This window comes from Cavia porcellus, unplaced genomic scaffold (genome assembly GCF_034190915.1).
Source record: "Cavia porcellus strain 051 isolate PalLab524CR breed Dunkin Hartley unplaced genomic scaffold, mCavPor4.1 scaffold_5, whole genome shotgun sequence".
Classification (NCBI taxonomy): domain Eukaryota; kingdom Metazoa; phylum Chordata; class Mammalia; order Rodentia; family Caviidae; genus Cavia; species Cavia porcellus.
Window position 1 is genome coordinate 97,817,642 of NW_026947488.1, and position 19,050 is coordinate 97,836,691.

The following is a 19,050-nucleotide window of genomic DNA, read 5'->3' on the forward strand; positions in this document are numbered from 1 at the left end:
GGCTGGTGTTACAGAAAGTCCCCTCCTGGCGTGAGGTTCAGCAGAGGTTTCCAGGGGTCACAGGCCCTTCGAGCCATTTCAGGCTCAACCGCATACACACATGAAGAACGATGGGGCTGGGTGCTGCCCCAGCACAGAACAGAAGGCAGGTTCGGAGGCCACCAAGTCCAGCGCTTGCAGAAAGAGTTCGGACTTTTCCCACTGGGTGAAGAGGGCTGGCAAGTTCACAAGGTACAGTGAGGAGAGTGTGAGGGCCCCAGGTGTGAGCTCACACCATGCTCCTTACCCAGACCACTGAAACGGATCACTCTGAGTGCAGTGTAGACTTTTAAATACCAATGGATATTTTCATATATAATATTTATTTTTTTCCTTATATATGTATGCCCGTGTTGGGTTTGAACCCTGAGCCTTTGCACTGAACTTCATTCTTAGCCATTTTTAGATTTACAGTGAACTGCTGAAATTTATGGGGGTTATGTTCTTAGAGCGCCTAAGGATTGTGAAAAACCACATATTTCACATTTGGTTAGCAAAATGCCTAGTTTTATAGTTAAAACCCTAAATTTGCAGTGTCTCCATAGTTGTGTAATTTAATTTAATAAAACACTGTATTGATAGAGCTCTGGAAAGTGCAGGGCATGTTGGTGGCATCCTGGGGCTTTAAGAACAAACCACAGGGCGCTGGTGCTAGCTACCTGTCAGGATGCCAGGGATGCTGCATCCACCTGTCCGGTTACAGGGCGGCAGCCAGGCAGCAGCAAGGCCAACTGCGTAACACTCTCGGACTGGCTACTTGCAACACCCCACCCCCACCACCTAAAAGACAATCGAGGATGTTTGCAGTTTCTAAGATTGCAGGGATTTTCAGGAACAATTACTCATAAGGTCCTGAGGAAAAATCCGTACATAACAGGGCAGCAAACTCTGAACCATAGTTTCCCAGGGGTATACTGCATGTTTTCATTTTGAGATAGGGTCTTACTAAGTTGTACCATGTGGGGTTTGTATTTGCTCAGCCCCCCAGAGTGCTGGGGTTATAGGAATGTCACCACAGGCATCTCTTTCTTTGTATTATTTTTAAAGTTGAGAGTCATGGTAAATAACACAGTCAGGCAGTGCTGCTGGAAGTGTGGCAAGATGCTCCCCGTGGAGACAAGCGCCCTCTGTGAACCCAGCGCTGTGTGAGACTCCTGGACTCCTCTCTCTAACACATGCCCTTTCAAATGGGTGATCTGTCCTAGTGGTCATGGCCCAGCAGCTGCAAGGGAAGACATCTGTGCATGGCTTTTTCGCCATGCTAGCTGTATTAACCAAGGTAGTTTTTGGAAGACACTTCTAGTGTGTGTGTGTGTGTCTGTGTGTGTATGCACGTGCACACGCGCTGTAATGTGGAAGTTGTATGTGGCAGAAAAGATACATTTTTATATCTGGGGGTGGTTGCTTCTCTCTACCCCTTCACTGTAGGATCCAGATCAGCACCCATAGATGGGTCACTGGAAGCACAGGCTGGAGCTTTTCTCTCTCCGGCCCACCCTTGGCTGTGGGGCAAGCACTCCTGCATGCAGCCGTGGTGCAGGCTGTTACCCCAGGCCTTGTGGACACCTTGGACCGCAGTGACCTTCCTTCTCCCTAGTGCTCTCTCTGGGCAGCATGACCTGGCTCAGCATGGCCCTGGCTCTGGCCTTGGCCCTGGCACAAGCTTAAGCTAGCTGTCCTGCATCTCTTTCTCTCTGAGCCTCCTTTAGGAATGGCCTGGACGTCCCCAAGTGTCCCGCACATCTCCACTTCCCTGGCACTGCACACCTGCTAGGCTCAGCTGCTGCTTGGTGGGAGGTTGTAGGGTCCTGACCCTGAGGAGCCTGGGTGTCCGTCTGCCTCCTGTGGTCAGGCCCCTGTGAGCAGCTGAGTGCAACAGGCTGTGTTGTGTCCAGCCTGGCTGGTGTTTGCTCCCCCTCTTCACACGTGTCACTGCACAAGTGTGTGCTGGGAGGTATAGCAGTCTGGATCAGGGTGTTGGCTGTTGGGTACAGCTACCTGGGTGGTCATTACCATGCTCCCTGTCTTGGCTCCTGATCTCCTGCCCCTTCCTGGGCTCCTTTTTACACCCTCCACGCTCCCCTGTGGCGGCTGTGCTCCCAGCAGGCCATGGCCCACATCCGTCCACCAGTTAGAAGTACTATCAGTTCTGGGCGGGGGCGCCACCCTCTCCTGCCGCCAGGAAGTGCCTACGTGCTGAGCCAGGTACAGGCAGGCAGGTGGGCAGGCGCTGGTGCCCGGTGGCATCCCTGCAGCTCTGGAGGTGGGGCAGCCCTTGGCAGATCAACAGGCTGCCTGTCCCGACAGGTCATGGAAAGCAAACAAGTGACCTAGAAGCCAGCCAGCAGCCTCCTCACTCCCAAGCAGAAGGAATTGTAAATCCCAGACCTTTGACCAGGTCCCCTGAAATGGGGTGATGTGGAGTAAGTGCCAAGCAGGGCATACCTTTGTTGCTCCCTAGGGGAGAGAGAGCCCTGTGCTGCGCTCCTCCAAGGAGGACGTGGACTCAGGTCTCAGTTTCCCGATGCCTACAGTGGCTGGGCCCTTCCTCGGTGCATCTTCCTGGGGGGTGGCAGAGTCCTGCTTCTGAGGATCTCTGAAGCTGTGAGCAACACTGAGCGATGCTGGGATGCCTCGGGCAGGGAGGGACCGAGCTCCACGTGCAGTGCAGATGTGCAGGGCTGTGCTGCCTGCAGTGAGCCCCGTCAGAGGGGCATCACTGTTGTGTAACTGGGTGGCTTCCTTTCTGCTCGCTTATTGGACATTACCACCAGCTTCTGCGTGGGATCAGTGGAAAGCGAGTTTTTGCATGGTTAACTGCTTGTGTGGGAGGCGGGGTCTGGTATCGACTGACTTGGCTCTTACTTTCATGTGTGCTTTGCACGGTCTGCTGCTTCGGGTTAAGGCATAGCCAGTGTGTTCTAAGCAACGTGAAAACACAAACAGCCATTACTCTCAGTCCACCTCCGGGCCAAGGTGTTCTTTTGAGGATGTCGTTTGGTGAGTGACATTTATTAATTAGTGACTTGGGGACCTTTGCATGTCCTTAACTGCTGGAAAGGCCTCCCATTTAAAAACCTGTTTTACTGCTGTGCGTAAGCGCATAGCTGCCTGAACATTTTAGCACATTCTCACTTTCCCAGGGATAAATGTCCATCTTCCTCACGGTTCACTGGGCCAGCCTTAGAATTTTTCAGACCCCACAGTTTCCTGGCTCCTTTCCGGACAGGGTGCCAGCACAGGTGGGTGCCTAACTGGCAAGGGGCACTCCATGCCTGGGGCAGGGTTGCTAGGCAGCCCCGTCCACCACGAGAGACTCTTTCCTGTTCCTCGGACGCATCACCACACAGACTCACAGCTGTGCAAGGCCCGCCATGAGGCCCTGGTGGCTTCTCCTGGCATGAGCCAGGCTTCTCACATCCTCAGCTGGCTGGTGGCATTTCAGGGGTGAGTTAGGATGTTGGAGGACCTCGGAGAGGGGCTGCCCCAGCCTCCCACAGTGACTGGTACAGCTCTAAGTCCCTGGTTGGTTTTCTGCTTGTCCGAGCTAGTGTGTAACTCTCTCTGTGCTGATGGACTGGCAAGATCCCAGTGTGTAGAGTGTCTTTGGCAGAGTGTGTAAAAGTGCTTCCTACAGACCTACAGGGTGAGCCACAAATTCCAGGAGCCACATGGAAAAGCCAGTGGCAGTCATGCTCATGACTTTTAATCTAGTGGCTCAAACACCACATAAACATTCAGTCAGTAAAAAAGCCATTACACTCTGTTTTTTCCCCTTACATTCTCTTCAAGTCTCTCCTCTGTAGGAGCTGCTTTCAGGACACAGTGCTCCCCGGATGCTGGCCTGGCCTGCACCCCTGTGGCCAGAGCTCTCTGCAGTCCAGCCCCTCTCAACATTCTCATGTCAGCACATATAATGCAAAAGCAGGCACTCCTGGGAGCCCCTGAACAAATCTGCTTTAAAGCAAACCACATATGTATAAACAAGTGTTCTGCTGTTTCCCATTCTTTTGAGTAGGGCCAGGTTGTTCATTAGAATCTGGGCAGGCCTTGAACCAACCTTTCTTCATTTTCCTGTGAGAGATTCTGGGGTAACACACCTTGGTGAAAACTCAGACCTCCTACGAACAGCCATTCAAAGACCACCTTTTCCCTGTGGCTTCAGAGGCTGGGGTTGATGGAGGGTTGTCCTGGGCTGATAGACTGGGGCCCAGATTCCTAACTGGGGAACACACAGAGGGGAGCCAGCTCATACCTCATTCTTCATTGCTCTCAGCTGGGGAGAAGGGGCTCCTTCCTGAGCTGGGCCGTACAAGCTGTCCCCAGCAGGCCTGGGCAGATTACTGGGGTCAAACCTCAGTGACGCGTGCAATGTGGAAGTGGTTTTTGTCACGAAGACCTCTTTGTTCTCTCAGTGATGAGAACTCAGTGGAGTTGGGTTCACAAACTTAATTCTTTCCACAGTTCTGGTCATGGAATTTGTTCCACGATTCTGGTGGCAGCCACAGTCATGGGGAGAATTAAGTTTGTGAAGTGGGTATTTGTATAACACTTTAGTTGTGTAACTGAGTTACTTAAATCTTAGATTCCCCTCTTCTCCTGACTCCCACTAATATCGTACTTTGAGAATGTGAGAGCACAGGTCCCTTTCTTTTGAATAACACCCTTGTTTTCATTAGGAGGGAGATGAGCTCTAAGTGTGCCAGTCTGGACTCTGCGTGCAGTAAAGTTAGTGGGTGCACATGGCGGGGTTGTTAGAAGTGGGCACAGTGAATGCTGTAGTGACTGCTGGGCGGGAGCCCTGCACCTGCGGGGTACTGATGCTTAGTATTCAGAAAGACACTGGCGGCTTCCCGTTCACTTCCTCTTGCTGGGAACTGTTGCCTTAGACCTTGTCCCTTTCTGGGGTTATGAGGATTCATCTTTTTTCACTAAAATTTGTCTCAGTCCCGGCAGCATGGACTTCAGATTGTCCTCTGAGAGCTCACGAGGCTGCTGTATGTGTGGATGTCACAGAAGTCAGGTCACCCCCTCGGCCTTTTCTGCGGACTCCGTTTCCTGTGTACAAGTGTTTGTAATGTTGTGCCTTGTAACACGATGACAGGGGGAAGCGGAGAAAGACTATGAAAATAAGAAAATCAGACTACAGAAAGAAGTCAAATCACAGCCCTCTTTGTCTTCATCCTCTCACAAAGAATCTTCTAGAACAAAGTGAGTATGGCCTAAGGGGATTCCGAGTCGTCTTGATTCCTGACAGGACAGAGTTGATGCGGCAGAGCTGACAGGTCCTGAGCACACTCCTGATGCCTCAGGCCAGTGTGTTAAGTTTGTCCTGTGTTCCTGTCACCCCTTAAGCACTCCCGGGGACTGACCGTTCATTTGGTGGCCAGTTTAGATTTTATCAGGCTTTTCAGACATTGGCAGTTATTTAAGAAAGGCACCGGCATTGTCCCTTCTGTGCAGAATGGGAAGTGCAAGCCCAGCCAGGAGCTGGCACCCACGCTGCCCCTCAGAGTAGGAGAGGCTGAGGCTTTGCAGCGCTGCCAGTGTTAGCAGAGGGCCACAGCAGGGAAAAGCTTCTGATTTATTCAAGAGGTGCCTTCACATGCAGCTCAGCCTAAGCTGTCCTCTCGTGGGAGCTATGGATGAGTCAGAGCCCAGTCAGGAGTGGTGGAGGTGGGGGAGAGGGCCAGCCCGAGAGTGTCAGCACCTTCAGCACACTGCTGCTGCTGATGGGGCTCGAGGCCGCGCAGGCCTCCAGCAGCCCTGGAATCTGGCCGCTCCGTAGCAGGAGAGCGCGCACCATGGCGGCATCGCGCTCTCCCCGCCAGCCTGCATTTTGTCCTGTAAAACTGAGTGGTTTGATTGTGTTCTGCCTCACTTGAACTTTGTCTAATGTTTCACTCCAGGACCCACAAGCCCTCCTCAGAGCCCTCGAAAAAAGAAATGCTTGCCCCTGCACCTGTGTCCTCCTCCTCTACATCCTCCTCCTCGTCCTCCCAGAAGCCAGCCAAGTTTGCACATAAGCGGTCACAGCGGGAAGCAGACCTCTGCCAGGACCCTCCCCACAGTGCCAGTGCTACCAAGAGCAGCCACAAAGAGCCCTCTGCTCCCAAGCACAGGAAAGGCCAGCGCAGGGGCTCTGGGAGCTCCTCGGAACACAGAGTAAGTGGCCCTTAGAGCCCTTGGTCTGAGTTAACTGGCGATAACAATGCTGTGTTTGAAGTTGTGCTTCCTGGAGGGAGAATCCAAGACACTACAATACAATACCCAACACTTAGGGTCAGCCCACTGCCCTAAATACGGATTCTGGTAGAAAAATCGGAATAATACTCTCAGTGAGATGTCTTGCAGAAAGAAAACTATTACTCCAGTGCATGCTCTGGATGTTTGAACGCAAATACTTCATTTGCTGTAATGGGAAATTACACCACTTTCTCCAGTGGACCAGATAGCCCCTCTTGCTGTTAGTGTAGGTGTGTGGGGACCAGTGGAAATACTGCGCTTGCCCGCTGTCTTGAGTGTTCTGCGTCCCCAGGAAGCCAGAAGCTGCAGGTACAGCTGCGCCCATGGTGGGAGGTCCACGACCTAGCAGGGTGTAGCTGCTGTTTGGGCACTGTTTGGGGTTTCTTGAGAGAGACTGCTTTTAAAACAGTGATCTTAGCTGGGGATGTAGCTCAGTGGTGCAGCACCTGCCTGGCAAGGTCAAGGGCCCGCGTTCAATTCCTCGTACAGAAGAGGGGCACTGACCCTGAGGGTTGAAGCATAATCTGTGTGTGATTTTTTTTTTTTAAACAGGGATCTGGAGATAGTACAAATCCTTTTCCGGTGCCTTCTTTGCCAAATGGTAACTCTAAACCAGGGAAGCCTCAAGTGAAGTTTGACAAGTAAGGGTCAGATGTTTGCTGCATGTTCTTCCTCCCTCCCCTCGCCTCCTCGCCCCTTTCTCATTTCCTTCTTTCTTCTGCCTGTACTTTCTCGGCCTCCTGGCCTCCTCCACTTGTCTCATCCCTAACAAGTACTCACTTCCGCTTCCTAGGACCCACTTTTCCACTTTTCTCTTTTTCAGACAGCAAGCTGATTTTCACATGAAGGAGGCCAAAAAGTTGAAGAGCAAAGCAGAGTCAATGGTCAGTTTTGGCTTTTTATTCCATTAATGGAATGTTTTCCGATTAAAAAAAGAAATAGTCACTCTTGATCTGCAGTATTCTGCATCAGCAGACATGTGTCCTGAGAGTCTTGGGCTGGAGGGAGAAGGAGGAGGAGCCAGGGCCGGGGCTGCTTGCCCTGCCGCTGGCTGCGAGTGAGCAGGATAATCAGGGCCAAAGGTGTTTTAGTTGGATTCTGTCCTTCAGTTCCAGTGATGCAGTCTGATCATGAACAGATTCCTACAGAGACTCTGTACAACTTCTAGTGGAAGTTGATGTACTTGTGGTGAGGTAGTAGGTGATGCTTCTTGTCTCACTGAATCAGCTCTTTGGATATGCAAAAGCCCTGCTAATGAAGGTCAGTTTGTGACCCCACAGGAAGGTCTGATAAAGAGAGAAGTCTGTTTGCACCCCAGTACCTAGAGTCCTGAAGGGAGAATTGGCTGAGCCTGCTAGAGGACATTTCAGACATAGGTGCTGATGATACTGTTGCAAACGTCGCTGCAGGCGTGGCCTCCCTGAGTTGCTGGCCTGTGGACTTACTGAAAGGTGGAGGCTTGTTATTAATTGACATGTAATTAAACAGACTTGTGTGTCACTGCTGCAGTGTGCCGTGATAATGTGTCTCTTTCACCGTGGGTGAGCATCTCCCCAGACCTAAATACCCACAGATGCGAGCCCTTTCCTGGAGAGGTGTGTGCTGCCCCAGGGGAGGGCAGGGCTGCCAGGGACCCAGGTCACAGCCTTTGTGGTCACAGGGACTTTGGCCTGACACACAGTGTTCCACATCTGTCCTCTGCCCCTCCAAGAGATATGCTACAGCCCCTGAGAAGCTCCCCATTCTTTAGGCAAACTATCCCTTGATTCCTTCCCATACCAGATAGATGTTCCTGGGGAGCTCAGGAGGTCCCTACCTCTGCCCCATGCCAGGGTCGCCTGAGTTGGGCCATAGCTGTGCCAAGTGGTGGTCCACCTTCCCACTTGCTAACAGCATCACAGCAGCTGGGTGACTCCTGAGTGTTAGGGAAGAGTGAACAGTTAGCACTGCCAGTCAGGGATGTGCAGCTGCCGTGGCGTGGGATGGTTCAGAGCTAGGTTCCCCGCTATTCACATAATTAAGATAAGTGCTCCAGAGAGGTGGTTTTTTTTGTTTTACTCTGTAGGAAGGCACATCTTCTCTCTCCACGTCTTCTTTCTGTGTACCTCCCAGCGTGCCAGGACAGGTCTGGTTATATCTGTTGGAGCCCAGTGTAATAAATAGTACATACCTACTTTGCTTGCAGGGCCTGCCGGTTTGGACAGTTGCATAATGACTCAGGCATGTGTTTGACATTGTGACTGAGTAGACAAGTGTGTCACTGCCTAGTGTAGGGATTGGGGTGCTACCATTTAAACCAGTCCCCACAGGGGTAATGCTTCCAAGCACTGCCATCCCTGCAAAATAATTAAGAAAGGGGATGTTAGCTAATGGCTCTATTACACTGTGGTTTTTTGCTCCCATGAAAGAAATGGTTTTGAATCAACAGATTTTGAGTACTAGAGTCCCATCAGCAAAGCAAACCAATCATGTCCTACACTGCTAAAGAATCAAGGGTTGCATATTTGAATTTATTCTTTTTGTCACTAATATTCTGAGCCTCTATTATCTAGGAGAAATCCTTTTTATTTTTATTTATTTATTTTTTTTTGTCTTTTTCCTTTTTATTGGTACTGGGGATCAAACTCACGACTGCCTGCTTGCAAGGCAGGCGCTTATGCCGCTGAGCTAAATCCCCAGCCCCGAGAAATCCTTTTTAAAGTCATGTTATGTCTAAGATGTGAAACCCTGGAGTAGTGGTGTTGAGGTTCTGGACTGTATGTACACACAGGTGTGTGCATGTGCCAGCCTGGCTTGCTCCCTTTCTGGGACAGCACAAGGACGGCGTGCACCTGGGTACCACTCAGCCTCGGAGTGGGTCCCTGTGAGCGCCCTGGCAGTAGCTGCAGCCTGCAGTGCTAACCTGTGGTGTTCGGGCCAGCTGCAGAGGAAGGATGTCCCTCCCGTAATCTGATTGGTCGGATTGGCTGTGTGCCACACTGTGAAAAGAGGATTAGTGCCAGCGTGAGTACTGAGGTGGCCACCGTAGTATCTGATTGCACAGTGTCGCTAAGGCACAGTGAAGTTTTGTCCCGGTTGCCTGAGGTCACACAGCCTTGTACACTAAACCAAGGCACCATAGGGGATTAATCGGTTGGGCTTCAAGGAGCATAAGAAGATGACTGTTAGATGAGAAACTAAAATGAGTGCTCTCTGCTCGCAAGATAAACCTCAGCGCCTGCAGAGGAGCCTGTGTCCGTGCTGGCCTACATGTGCCGCAGTCTGGTTCTTGGGGAAGTTACAACACAAGGGACCGTATATGGGCCTCCGAAGGGGCAAGCAGCTCCGTCCAGGGCTGCTGCTCCTGAGGGGTTTCTGCTCCCTCTTCCAGAAGGTGGTGGCTGTCGCTTTCACTTGTTCTGCGCGTCTTCCTTCCTGAGTGTGGTTGAGCACAGACAAGGGGGTGGAGCCCCCCCCCCCAAGGATGTGGGTGAGAAGCTGTGAGGAGCAGGCTGCGCTGGCCTCACAGTGACCGTTCCCTACAGACCGACAAGGTGGGCAAGGCCTTTAAGTACTTGGACGCTGTGCTGTCCCTTATCGAGTGTGGGATCGCGATGGAGTTGGAGGGTCCGGCAACCAGGTCGGTGTACTCTGTGTACTCGGAAGCGGTGGATCTTGTCAAGTAAGTTCCGAGTCCGGTGCCCTATTCCGGCCCACTGCGCCTCCCTTCCTGTTGCTTCATCTGCTTGATGAGTGGCGTAGGGACAGCTCTATATAGGGAGCGTTAAGAGGTCCGGCTGATGCAGCTCAGCGGCAAGGCGCATGCCTGGCATGCCAGCGGCCGAGGGCTCCACGTCCAGTAGCTCAAAAAAGCAATGGGCCCAAGCACGGTTTTTGCCCTAAGCTGAAATTACGTTCTAGCTTTAGCGCTGGCCTAAAGTAACCAGGCTGTCACTGTGCCACGTGCACTGAGCAGTCTGGGCCCCTGATTCACCCTTGCAGTGGCTCCCGTTTCCCTGACTGGGATGGGGGGCTCTTTGGGGGATGCAGCCACACCTGCGTGCACAGACCTGGGGCACCCCAGATCCTGGCTTTCCTCTGTGTCACTCTTGTATCTATACATCCAGGGCCACGGTAGGGCTGCCTGTGGCCAGGGCATCTGGTCCGCTCCCCCTTCCCCCCTTAACCTGCTGTTGGCTCCTGTCTCCGCAGGTTCACGATGTCACTGAAATCTCCTGATGGCACCACACAAGAGAAAATATTCGCTGTTCTATGGTGTGTACCCTTTAGGTAGTCTGAACTGCCTGAGTTTGTTTTTGTTCTTTTGATATTTTAAAATTCTTTGGAATTTCGTTTAATCTGAGAATTATAGTGAAAGCCACGTAGATGCCTTGGCAAGTGGAGGGTCCCACTGTTCATTACGAAAATGGCATCTCATGCTGGCGGCTTGCCAGTGGCTTCCGAGTGCTTCAGTCTTGCTATTTAAATTATATTCCTGTGTATTGGGGTTGGGGCCAGTATTTACTTTTGCTCACAGTCTGCGTGGTGTGGAAGCGTCTGAGGTGGGCCTCCAGGCACAGGCCGGTCTCCAGGCAGCAGGACAGGGCTCACGTGGCCCCTGTGTGTCCACAGCATGCGGTGCCAGTCCCTCCTGAACATGGCAATGTTTCGCTGTAAGAAGGACATAGCAGTGAAGTATTCCCGCACCCTGAATGAACACTTCAGGACCTCTTCCAGAGTGGCGCAGGCTCCTTCTCCGTGCATTGCCAGGTACACGTGGCCGAGTGACGTCCTTCACAGAGCGAAGCTGGTGTTTTCTTTGTGTCTTGCTCTGCAACTGTTTGTGTATGTAGTAGGGGGAGGACTTTGGCTTTTCAAAACTCGTGTGCATCTGTGTGCTGCTTTGCTCTTAAAAGTAAATAACTAGCACTTTCCTGCTTTTCTGAGAAGTAGTTATAAGCCAGGGTTCAGATTGAGTGGATAACACAACAGTACAGTGGTCCCACATTCAGCCTCCCAGTGGGCATCTGAACCCACTGCTCCCCAACCCATCTGAGGCTCCCTGTGTAGACCTGGAGAGGTTAATTTTTATGCTGCGTGCAGTCTGGGCTGACCACCTCTGGCTTCATTGACTGGAGGTGTGGCTCGCTGGTAGAACACGTGCCTGGCATGCATGAGGCCCTAGGGTCCACCTGGTCATTGGGGGAAAGCCCAGAACAAAAACACAGCACTGTCACACAGCTATATAAGCATGACCTCTGAGGCAAGACACATGCTGACATTCGTGGACAGTGCTGATGGTGAGGAGCCCACACCATGGGAGTGAAAGCAAGGATTGCAGGCCTCTCCTGGAATCCCCGGGAGATGCTGGGGGAAGTGCAACCTTGGGGCCCTGGGCTCCCTGAGAACAGAGTGCCTGGAGGCTGAGCCAGCATGTCCCACCCACGTCTTCTTGGCATTCAGTAACTGGGGACTTTGCAGAGCCTTCGCCATTCCCAGGACCTACACTGGGCAGTGGGAACAGCATGGTCACACCCTGCAGCTGTGTCCCCTGCTGTGCAGACAGAAGTGCCCACCTTGGTGCAGGAGGCAGGAGAGCAGGGTGCCCACACAGTGGCTTGTGTGAAGGGGCAGAGTGCTCCTCTGTGCTGTCTCTGCCTAGCAGTTGTTTGGAATTTTGGTCAGACTTTGTGGGAATTTCCAGTGCTGGTAGGAATTTCCAACATTCAACACAAGTGTACCTGAGTCCTCTTCAGCAAGGAAAGTCCTGACAGGGAGGTCACTTTTTCCTTCTGAAAATGTCACCACCCGTGTGCTGACTACTCTGACCTAAGCTCTGAGATACACCGGGTCCCATCACCAGGCACAGTTCCTTCAGCTGCTGCCCACTGGAGCAGCTAGAGCGCGGCAGGAAACAGGTGGAGAGGGAAACTTGGTCCTGCCAGACTGCTGCTGCTGCCCCCTCCTTCTTAGTCCAATAGGGTTTACTCTGATTGCATCCCACCCTTCTCATGGAGTCCACTCTGAGATGAGCAGGTCCTCAGCCAAGGAGGAGGGAAGCTCATGCCCGGTTTCCCGGTCCCATCCCTCCTGGGGTTGCCCTGCTCCCAGCCCCAGACCCCAGTGCCTCCCCATCTTGGGCTAAAGTGCACAGGTCGTCAAGATCTGCCTCTGCCCTCTTGGTGGTGGGACCCAGGAAAAGGGAGGCAAATGCACAGAAAGAGACTGAAGTGGTGACAGAAAGGAAGCTGTGCTGTGCCATGGTGTCCACACGAGTGCAGGGGCAGAGGGGGTAGGGGTCCTGTTAGTGAAAGCAGTCTTCCCAGCATGCCTTGGAGATGAGAAGGCAGTGCAGGAAGGGAAAGTGTGTCTAGGACATGGCTGAGCCCACCTGGTGTCCCTGACCATGTAGGAGTGACCGTAGCAGTTGACTGCTGCTTGGGATGGACACAGTAGCTGCCGAGCCAACAGGCTGATCCCCTTCTCACCCTGCAGGAGCACGGGCGCACCATCCCCGCTTTCCCCAGTGCCTTCTCCAGCCGGCTCTGCCGGGGCCCCGCCGAGCACTGGCAGTCTGGGGAGCAGTGGGACGCCTGCCATGGTCAGCACCCCCGTCACCATCCAGAACATGACCTCTTCCTACATCACCATCACATCCCACGTCCTCACTGCCTTTGATCTCTGGGAGCAGGCGGAAGCCCTCGCAAGGAAGAGCAAAGGTGTGGCCCTGGCGATGATGCCCGGGGTGTGGGGGGGGTAGCATTGCTTGGGTCTTGTGTGCAGTTCCTCACAGAACAGGGACGGCAGAGCTGGGGATTCCTTGGATTCCTCATCTCCATTCTGCCTGGAACCCAGCTGCAGCTCTTCCGTGAGCCTGGGCGTGGGGCCGGGTCCCCGTGGGTGGATCTTTGAGAAGCCAAGGTAGAAGTGGTGTTGGCAGCTCGGCCTTCATAGGCCCTCATCATCCTCTCAGCCTGCGCAGAAGTGCTACAAAGTGCTACAGCAGAGCAAGTGGGGAGGTTCACTGGCTGTCCCTAGGTTCCGGCGTCCGCGATAGGGGGTGACATGACCCAGGGCTGAGTGCGTGTATCCTCACTGTGTGCTTAGAGTCAGTTAGCTCAGATGCCAAGGGTGGCCTGGTAAGCACTGTTGTCGAGAGGAATGCCCCTGAGAACCCAAGGTGAAGAACAGCAGAGCGTGCCGTCAGAGACTGCTGAGCTCACTGCTGGTCCCCACTGAGCAGACACTGACATAGATGGCTGCCTGAGCTGCAGGAGCACGGCCGCCAGCTGGCTGTACCTTCCACATGTCCCCCAGCCACCTAGTGCTTTCTGTCTCTCTCAGCAAACTAGTGGTACCTGTAACACGACTGGGTTTTCTCATGGTTGTTGTCCATCCATCCGTCTGTGATGGATGTGTGTAAAAGTGCCAGGCACTGTGCTAGGCAGAGTTTTTGGATTCTACTATGAAGCAAACCTGGTCCCTGCCTGTCTAGCCTACTGAAGGGAAGTCGAATTAGTGTGTGGTCACCCTATTGTGCATGCGTGTGTGTTTGCATGTGGAGGGGGGTTGTTTGATTTTTGGCTTTGATAAATGAAATGCAGGATGTTGGGGGGTAGCTTCTAGAAACTTGACGTTTTCTGCTTCCATTCCAACATTTGTGTTCATGCACATTTACTTGGTTTGTTTTGCAGAATTCTTTGCTCAGCTCAGCACAAAGACGTGCACCTTGGCCCTCAACAGCAGCCTGGCAGACCTGGTGCAGTACGCACGGCAGGGTTTTCAGCGGCTAAAACAAGTAACCAAGACACCTTAACAGACTCCCAGCTGGACCCAACGCCTTGGGAACTGTCTTTGCACATTGGAAGCTCAGAACCAGTCTGAACATTTGTCTTAAAAGTTGCTTTGGGAGATGACCTGAAGCGTGTCCACTTACACTCTGGAGAGCTGCATGGCCACCGCTGAGCACTGTGGCTGTGCAGAAGTGGGGCTGGGGTCAGCCCAGACCCCAGCTTTTCCCAGCTGTGGGTAGAAGTGCGGCATCGCTTCCCCCAGCCGTGCAGCTAGTCTGGGATCCTGTCCCTGGGCTTTTGTTTTGTTCTGTTCTGAACCAATGGGGTGCAACTCTGAAAGCAAATGCACATCATCTCCGCAGTCACCCTGGCCCACCCCCAGAAGGAAATGTTGTAAAAATAATGTTTGGTGAAGGGTTTTGTGATTGATTTCTTTTCTAAGTTTTGGGGAGGATCTGTTTAATGGATTCTGATGGCCATCGTGAAAGACTGTACTGTAGCCTTTTGTCAGGAAGCAGTGGCTCTGATAATAGCAAGTATTATCCTAATTTATAAAATCAAAGCAAAGCCCGTTCCCTAAAGGACTGCACTCTCATCCTGGTGCAGAGGCCTCTGACTGTGCTGGAAGGCAGTGTGTAGAGCCCCTGGTCCTCAGGGGACTTAGCATCACCACCATCCCCACCCCACTTCCGGGAAGAGGACTTGGTGGCAGGCAATTGCCCTGGACCACCTTATGCATTTCCTGTCTCGGGGAAGCAGGGAATCAGCGTTTATGCCTGGCCAGGTGGCTGATGTGCTTTCTGAGTTTCATTCAAGCGCCCCTGGGATCTGAGGGGCTGGTGAGTGGCCTGCAGTTGTGGTGTGCCTTGTGTGTGACCCACTCTTGAGTTTCGTCAGTGAACAAAGGAAAATGAAATCTACTTCTTAGAGAGGCTCTATTTTTCTGCTACAAATTATTTTATATTTATAGCAAAACTAAACTTTCTGAGCTTTGATTGACTAGAGGAAGTTAACTCCTCAAGACGAGGTGGAGATTTGGGGGACTGATGAGACTTTTTAAGAATCGTCACCACATGCCTTCACTCCATCGTGTTCTGGCGAGGCTGAGGAGGAACAGTGGCCTTCCCAAGTTCTCGCCATGCTGAGCAGGCTGGACCGGTTCCTTCAGAATGACCGGGAGGAAGGGGCACATCAGGATTCCCACAGGCCTGTCACCCAGGTCCTCCGTCATGGAGGCTCATATTGGAAATACTCTTCTGAGTGCAGTGTTTTTTAAAGCCAACTCTTTTTTGCCCCTTTTAGAAAATACAATTTGCACATGAATTACACTTGAGGGGTGTTAGCTCTGATTAATTCCTCCCCCTCCACCCATTCTGCGCTGCTGCGCATTTCCTTCCACGCATGTTTCATGGGTCGGTATTTGTTACTCATGGAGAAAAGAGAAGCACCTTTGTAAACAAGGGCTCCCGTGCCCTCTGGTGACTTCGGAGGTCTCTGTCGTGTGCTGCCTGTGTACAGAGCCAGGTGGACGGCGGGAGGGGCGTGTTGGTTTCACACGGAGCTGTCCTGTGATGCTGTCTGTGAGCCTCGCTTCCACCTGTCCTGTCCCCTCGCCAGGTTACAGCAGTAGCTGTCTGAGCAGAGAACCTTGATGTGCAATCTTGACAAAGCAGCTTCTTCGCGGTTCCTCTGATGCAAACTCGTGGTCTTTCTAAGCTCCTAGTTGAGAGAGCTTTTGTTACTCAACAGTAACTGCTCCGCAGGTTGAGTGCTTGGTGCTGTGTGTCTTGTGTGGCGGGGACACGGCGCCCAGCTCCGGCCTGTGCAGTCTGCTGCCGCTCTGTCCCTGCCCCTTGGCTGTCCCCTCCCTGCTGCAGATGCAGCTGCCTGTCACTCATGCAGAGCATTTGCCCTCCTGGTGAGGCGCCTTTGTGCTGGACCCAGGTGTTTCTCAGCAGTTCTCAAAGAACTTCTTCCATGGCCTGATTCTTTGTAGGATTTTTTGCTAATCTCTATTAAATTTTATTTGTCCCTTGACAAACTCAGCAGGTTTGGATAAATCATTGTGTGCTGCTTCAGTCACCAGGTTTTTGATTCTGATGACAGCACTCACTGCACCTGAAAGGGGGAGGTGGGGGCTCCCCCGTGCTCTGCAGTGTCCGCTTACGGTGCAGGGATGTCCACGCAGAGTTCTCTAAACCATTTGCACTTTCCCACTGCAAGGTTCCGATCCCCAGTACCAGAATTTACACGGAAGGAAGGAGTTTGAGGCAACTGCATTATGAAATTAAGTCTTGGAATATGTGATGTTATCCTGACAGCAACAATCCCCACTTCACATCAAGACAAAGAAAAGCATCCCATGGAGTAAACACAGCGTGAATGCTGCCAGTGCTATGGGGGGTGTGCATACGCATTCACAGTAGAAGATGGAAAAGCTTTCACTTTAAAAAGTGTTGAATGACCCTGAATCAGTGAACTTAAGGACCCTGCTAAATAATGAAAAATGCTATGAAAGTCCACCAGATCGTACCCCAGGAAGGTTGTGAAGACACAGGCCCCTTGGTCCTCGGCTGCAGAGGGGAGGGCAGCGGGCAGTTGGCAGGACATCCGAATTGTCTGACTGTCTGATCTGTCCCGTGTTATGATTGGTCACAGTCCTGAACGGGAAGAGCACCTGATTTTTTAAACTGTTGTTTTATAGATCTGTTTTGGCCAAAACGTGTAGCTATTACCCCCAACAAACTGGACATTTACCTCTCCTGCTCTGCATCCTTTGCTTCCAGATCTCAGGGTGTTCAGAAGCTAAGAAAATGTGACCCCTTTCCGGGCGAAACCTTGCCTTCACTGGTCCTTATGCATTAATGTTGGTAGGCTTGGGAACTCCTGGGCTGTCCTCCACGCTGTTAGCTCTGCTGTACTGAAGAAGCCAGTTACACCAGAGCGCATGTTGTGCTTCGTTGACCAAACCTGGTTTTAAAACAATGTCACCCTCTGTTCAGCCACAGCGTCGGGGATGTTATAAGAGGCTTACATCTTTCACCCTTCTGCTCTGCAGGGTTTGAAGAATGATTGCACCCCTTGAGGTGAATGAGTTGGGCTTTTATAAATGTATTTCCAAGAATTTCCATGCCTCCTGCCCAATTTCTTTTTCGAATGATTTATAATCCCCAGTACAACAAAATGTTTCAAAAACTTTATCACTTCTTGATAACCAGTATTTCAACCTTGTGAGAATTTCCCAGGAGTGTCTGGGTGCGCAGGGGGAGGCCCCTCGCTGAGTGGAACATTGCCGCGGTGGACGCCACTGGGGCCCAGGCGGTGGCTCGTCCCCGTGGGTCTGGGCTTTCGTGTTTGGAAATGACAGAAGTAAGATGTGTTCCTGTGCCTGGGCTTTGTGTCTCCCCACTGCGGGGAGGGCAGCCGGGCGCTGGAGGCGCTCCTTCAGGCGAGCCCTGGCATTCCCCTAGGTTGTCTTCCCGAAGCATTGACAAGCACCGTTTACCACTTACCCTTGGGTGGCTGTCCGTTCCTTGCGGTCTCGGGGAACGCAGTGCGTCCTGTCCCGTTCCGTGGGACACCAGGTACTGCGTCCGGTAGCATGTGGCCACCCCGTCCACTCAGGGCGCACCGAGCAGGGAAGGACAGCTCGCTGGGCGACTCCGCAGCGCCGAGCTCCCTTTGCTCAGGCCGGGCGGTGCACTGTTAGGAGGCTGCCCTGCGGCCTGAATCTCCCCCTCCTGAATGTGATCACGTTTCGATAATACCTGCGCAGGGTTGCCTTTCTTATTTATTATCATTGTGTATTATATATTTTTTGCTTTCTTATACTGTAGAGGAAAATAAAATCCTGCTATTATTGAGACGATTTTAAGAGGAGTGGATCGTCTAGCTGATAAGTGAAAATCACTGGGCGTCTTTAAAAGGACGAGCTCTTCAGCAGCAGTGGGTCGGTGCGCGCCGCCGTCATGGTCATGGTCATGGTCACAGTCACAGTGTGCCTGCGCGAGCGGGCGGGCGGGGGCGCCGGTTACAGGCACACCTGCCACTCACACCTGCGGCAGCGCGACCTGCGGCTCTTGAGCCACACAGAGCTGCCTGGTGTCATCCTTGGAAAGAGTCGTGCGTGGTTTGTGAGAGGATCATAATTTTGTTTTTTGGAAGAAAATTTTGCAAAAGATCTTTCCAAAGAGAATGTGCCACAGATATTTTGTTCTCTATAATGAGGATTAAATGCTGGTTTTTTAAAAAATGTAATTGATTTGTTCATCTTCAAATTCTTTTCACGAGAGAATCGAGCTGTTACAATAAAATTAATAAAAATTCAGAAAAAACACCGGGGTCAAAGCTGTGCTTTTATTTATTTGCCTGCATAAATTAATTCTTGGGCCGCTGTGCAAATTGTTGTCCACGGTCAGCGAGGGCTTCAGGTGGAGCAAAGCACTTGTGCATTGAAGTGGGGCGGGGAACGTGCTGGGGACGTGCCCCTCCGCGGGGTTCCCCGAGGCCGATCCGCTGGGGCACATGTTGGTGTCTGCGGGTAGCTGCGACTGCGGGAAGTTTCACCCGCCACCTCTACCGGCAGAATGGCTCCGGAGTTCGTGAGATCAGGCGGGGCCTCGGCCCTGAAATTCAACGTCCTGCATTTGAATCTTGGCTCCTGAATATCTCTGGACCAGTGGCATAACCTCTGAGTTTGTCCCCTCATTTAGAACCCGTATATCTACCCTGACATCACACAACCAGGAGCTGGTGGCCACTTTCCTGAATAGCTCACTTCCTGATGGGCATGGTGTAATCGCAGCACAAGGGGAGGCTGATGCAGGAGGATCGCCATGAGTTCCTGGTCAGCCGAGGCTACAGTGCAGTCAAGGCCAGTCTGAATGACACAGCAAGACCTTATGTCCAAAAAAAAAAAAAAAAAAAAAAATCAATTCCTTCCCACCTGGTCTTATCCATGTCCATGTCCATGTCCTCAGGAATAAACATGAGT

At 52.2% G+C, this 19,050-nt stretch overlaps 1 protein-coding gene across 4 annotated transcripts in view; it reads left to right on the top strand.

Moving 5' to 3' along the window:
• Aff1 (ALF transcription elongation factor 1) overlaps nt 1–18,393 on the top strand; it is a 143,232-nt gene extending 124,839 nt beyond the window's left edge. For all 4 annotated transcript variants that reach the window (XM_013151914.3, XM_013151915.3, XM_063249397.1 and 1 more), the window contains 9 exons: nt 5,144–5,250; nt 5,949–6,204; nt 6,838–6,926; nt 7,109–7,169; nt 9,810–9,946; nt 10,477–10,539; nt 10,897–11,034; nt 12,760–12,983; nt 13,959–18,393. In XM_013151914.3, coding sequence (XP_013007368.1) covers nt 5,144–5,250; nt 5,949–6,204; nt 6,838–6,926; nt 7,109–7,169; nt 9,810–9,946; nt 10,477–10,539; nt 10,897–11,034; nt 12,760–12,983; nt 13,959–14,080 — 1,197 coding nt within the window. In that variant the 3' untranslated portion in view covers nt 14,081–18,393. The remainder of the gene's footprint in view (nt 1–5,143; nt 5,251–5,948; nt 6,205–6,837; nt 6,927–7,108; nt 7,170–9,809; nt 9,947–10,476; nt 10,540–10,896; nt 11,035–12,759; nt 12,984–13,958) is intronic.
• The last annotated feature ends 657 nt before the right edge of the window (nt 18,394–19,050 follow it).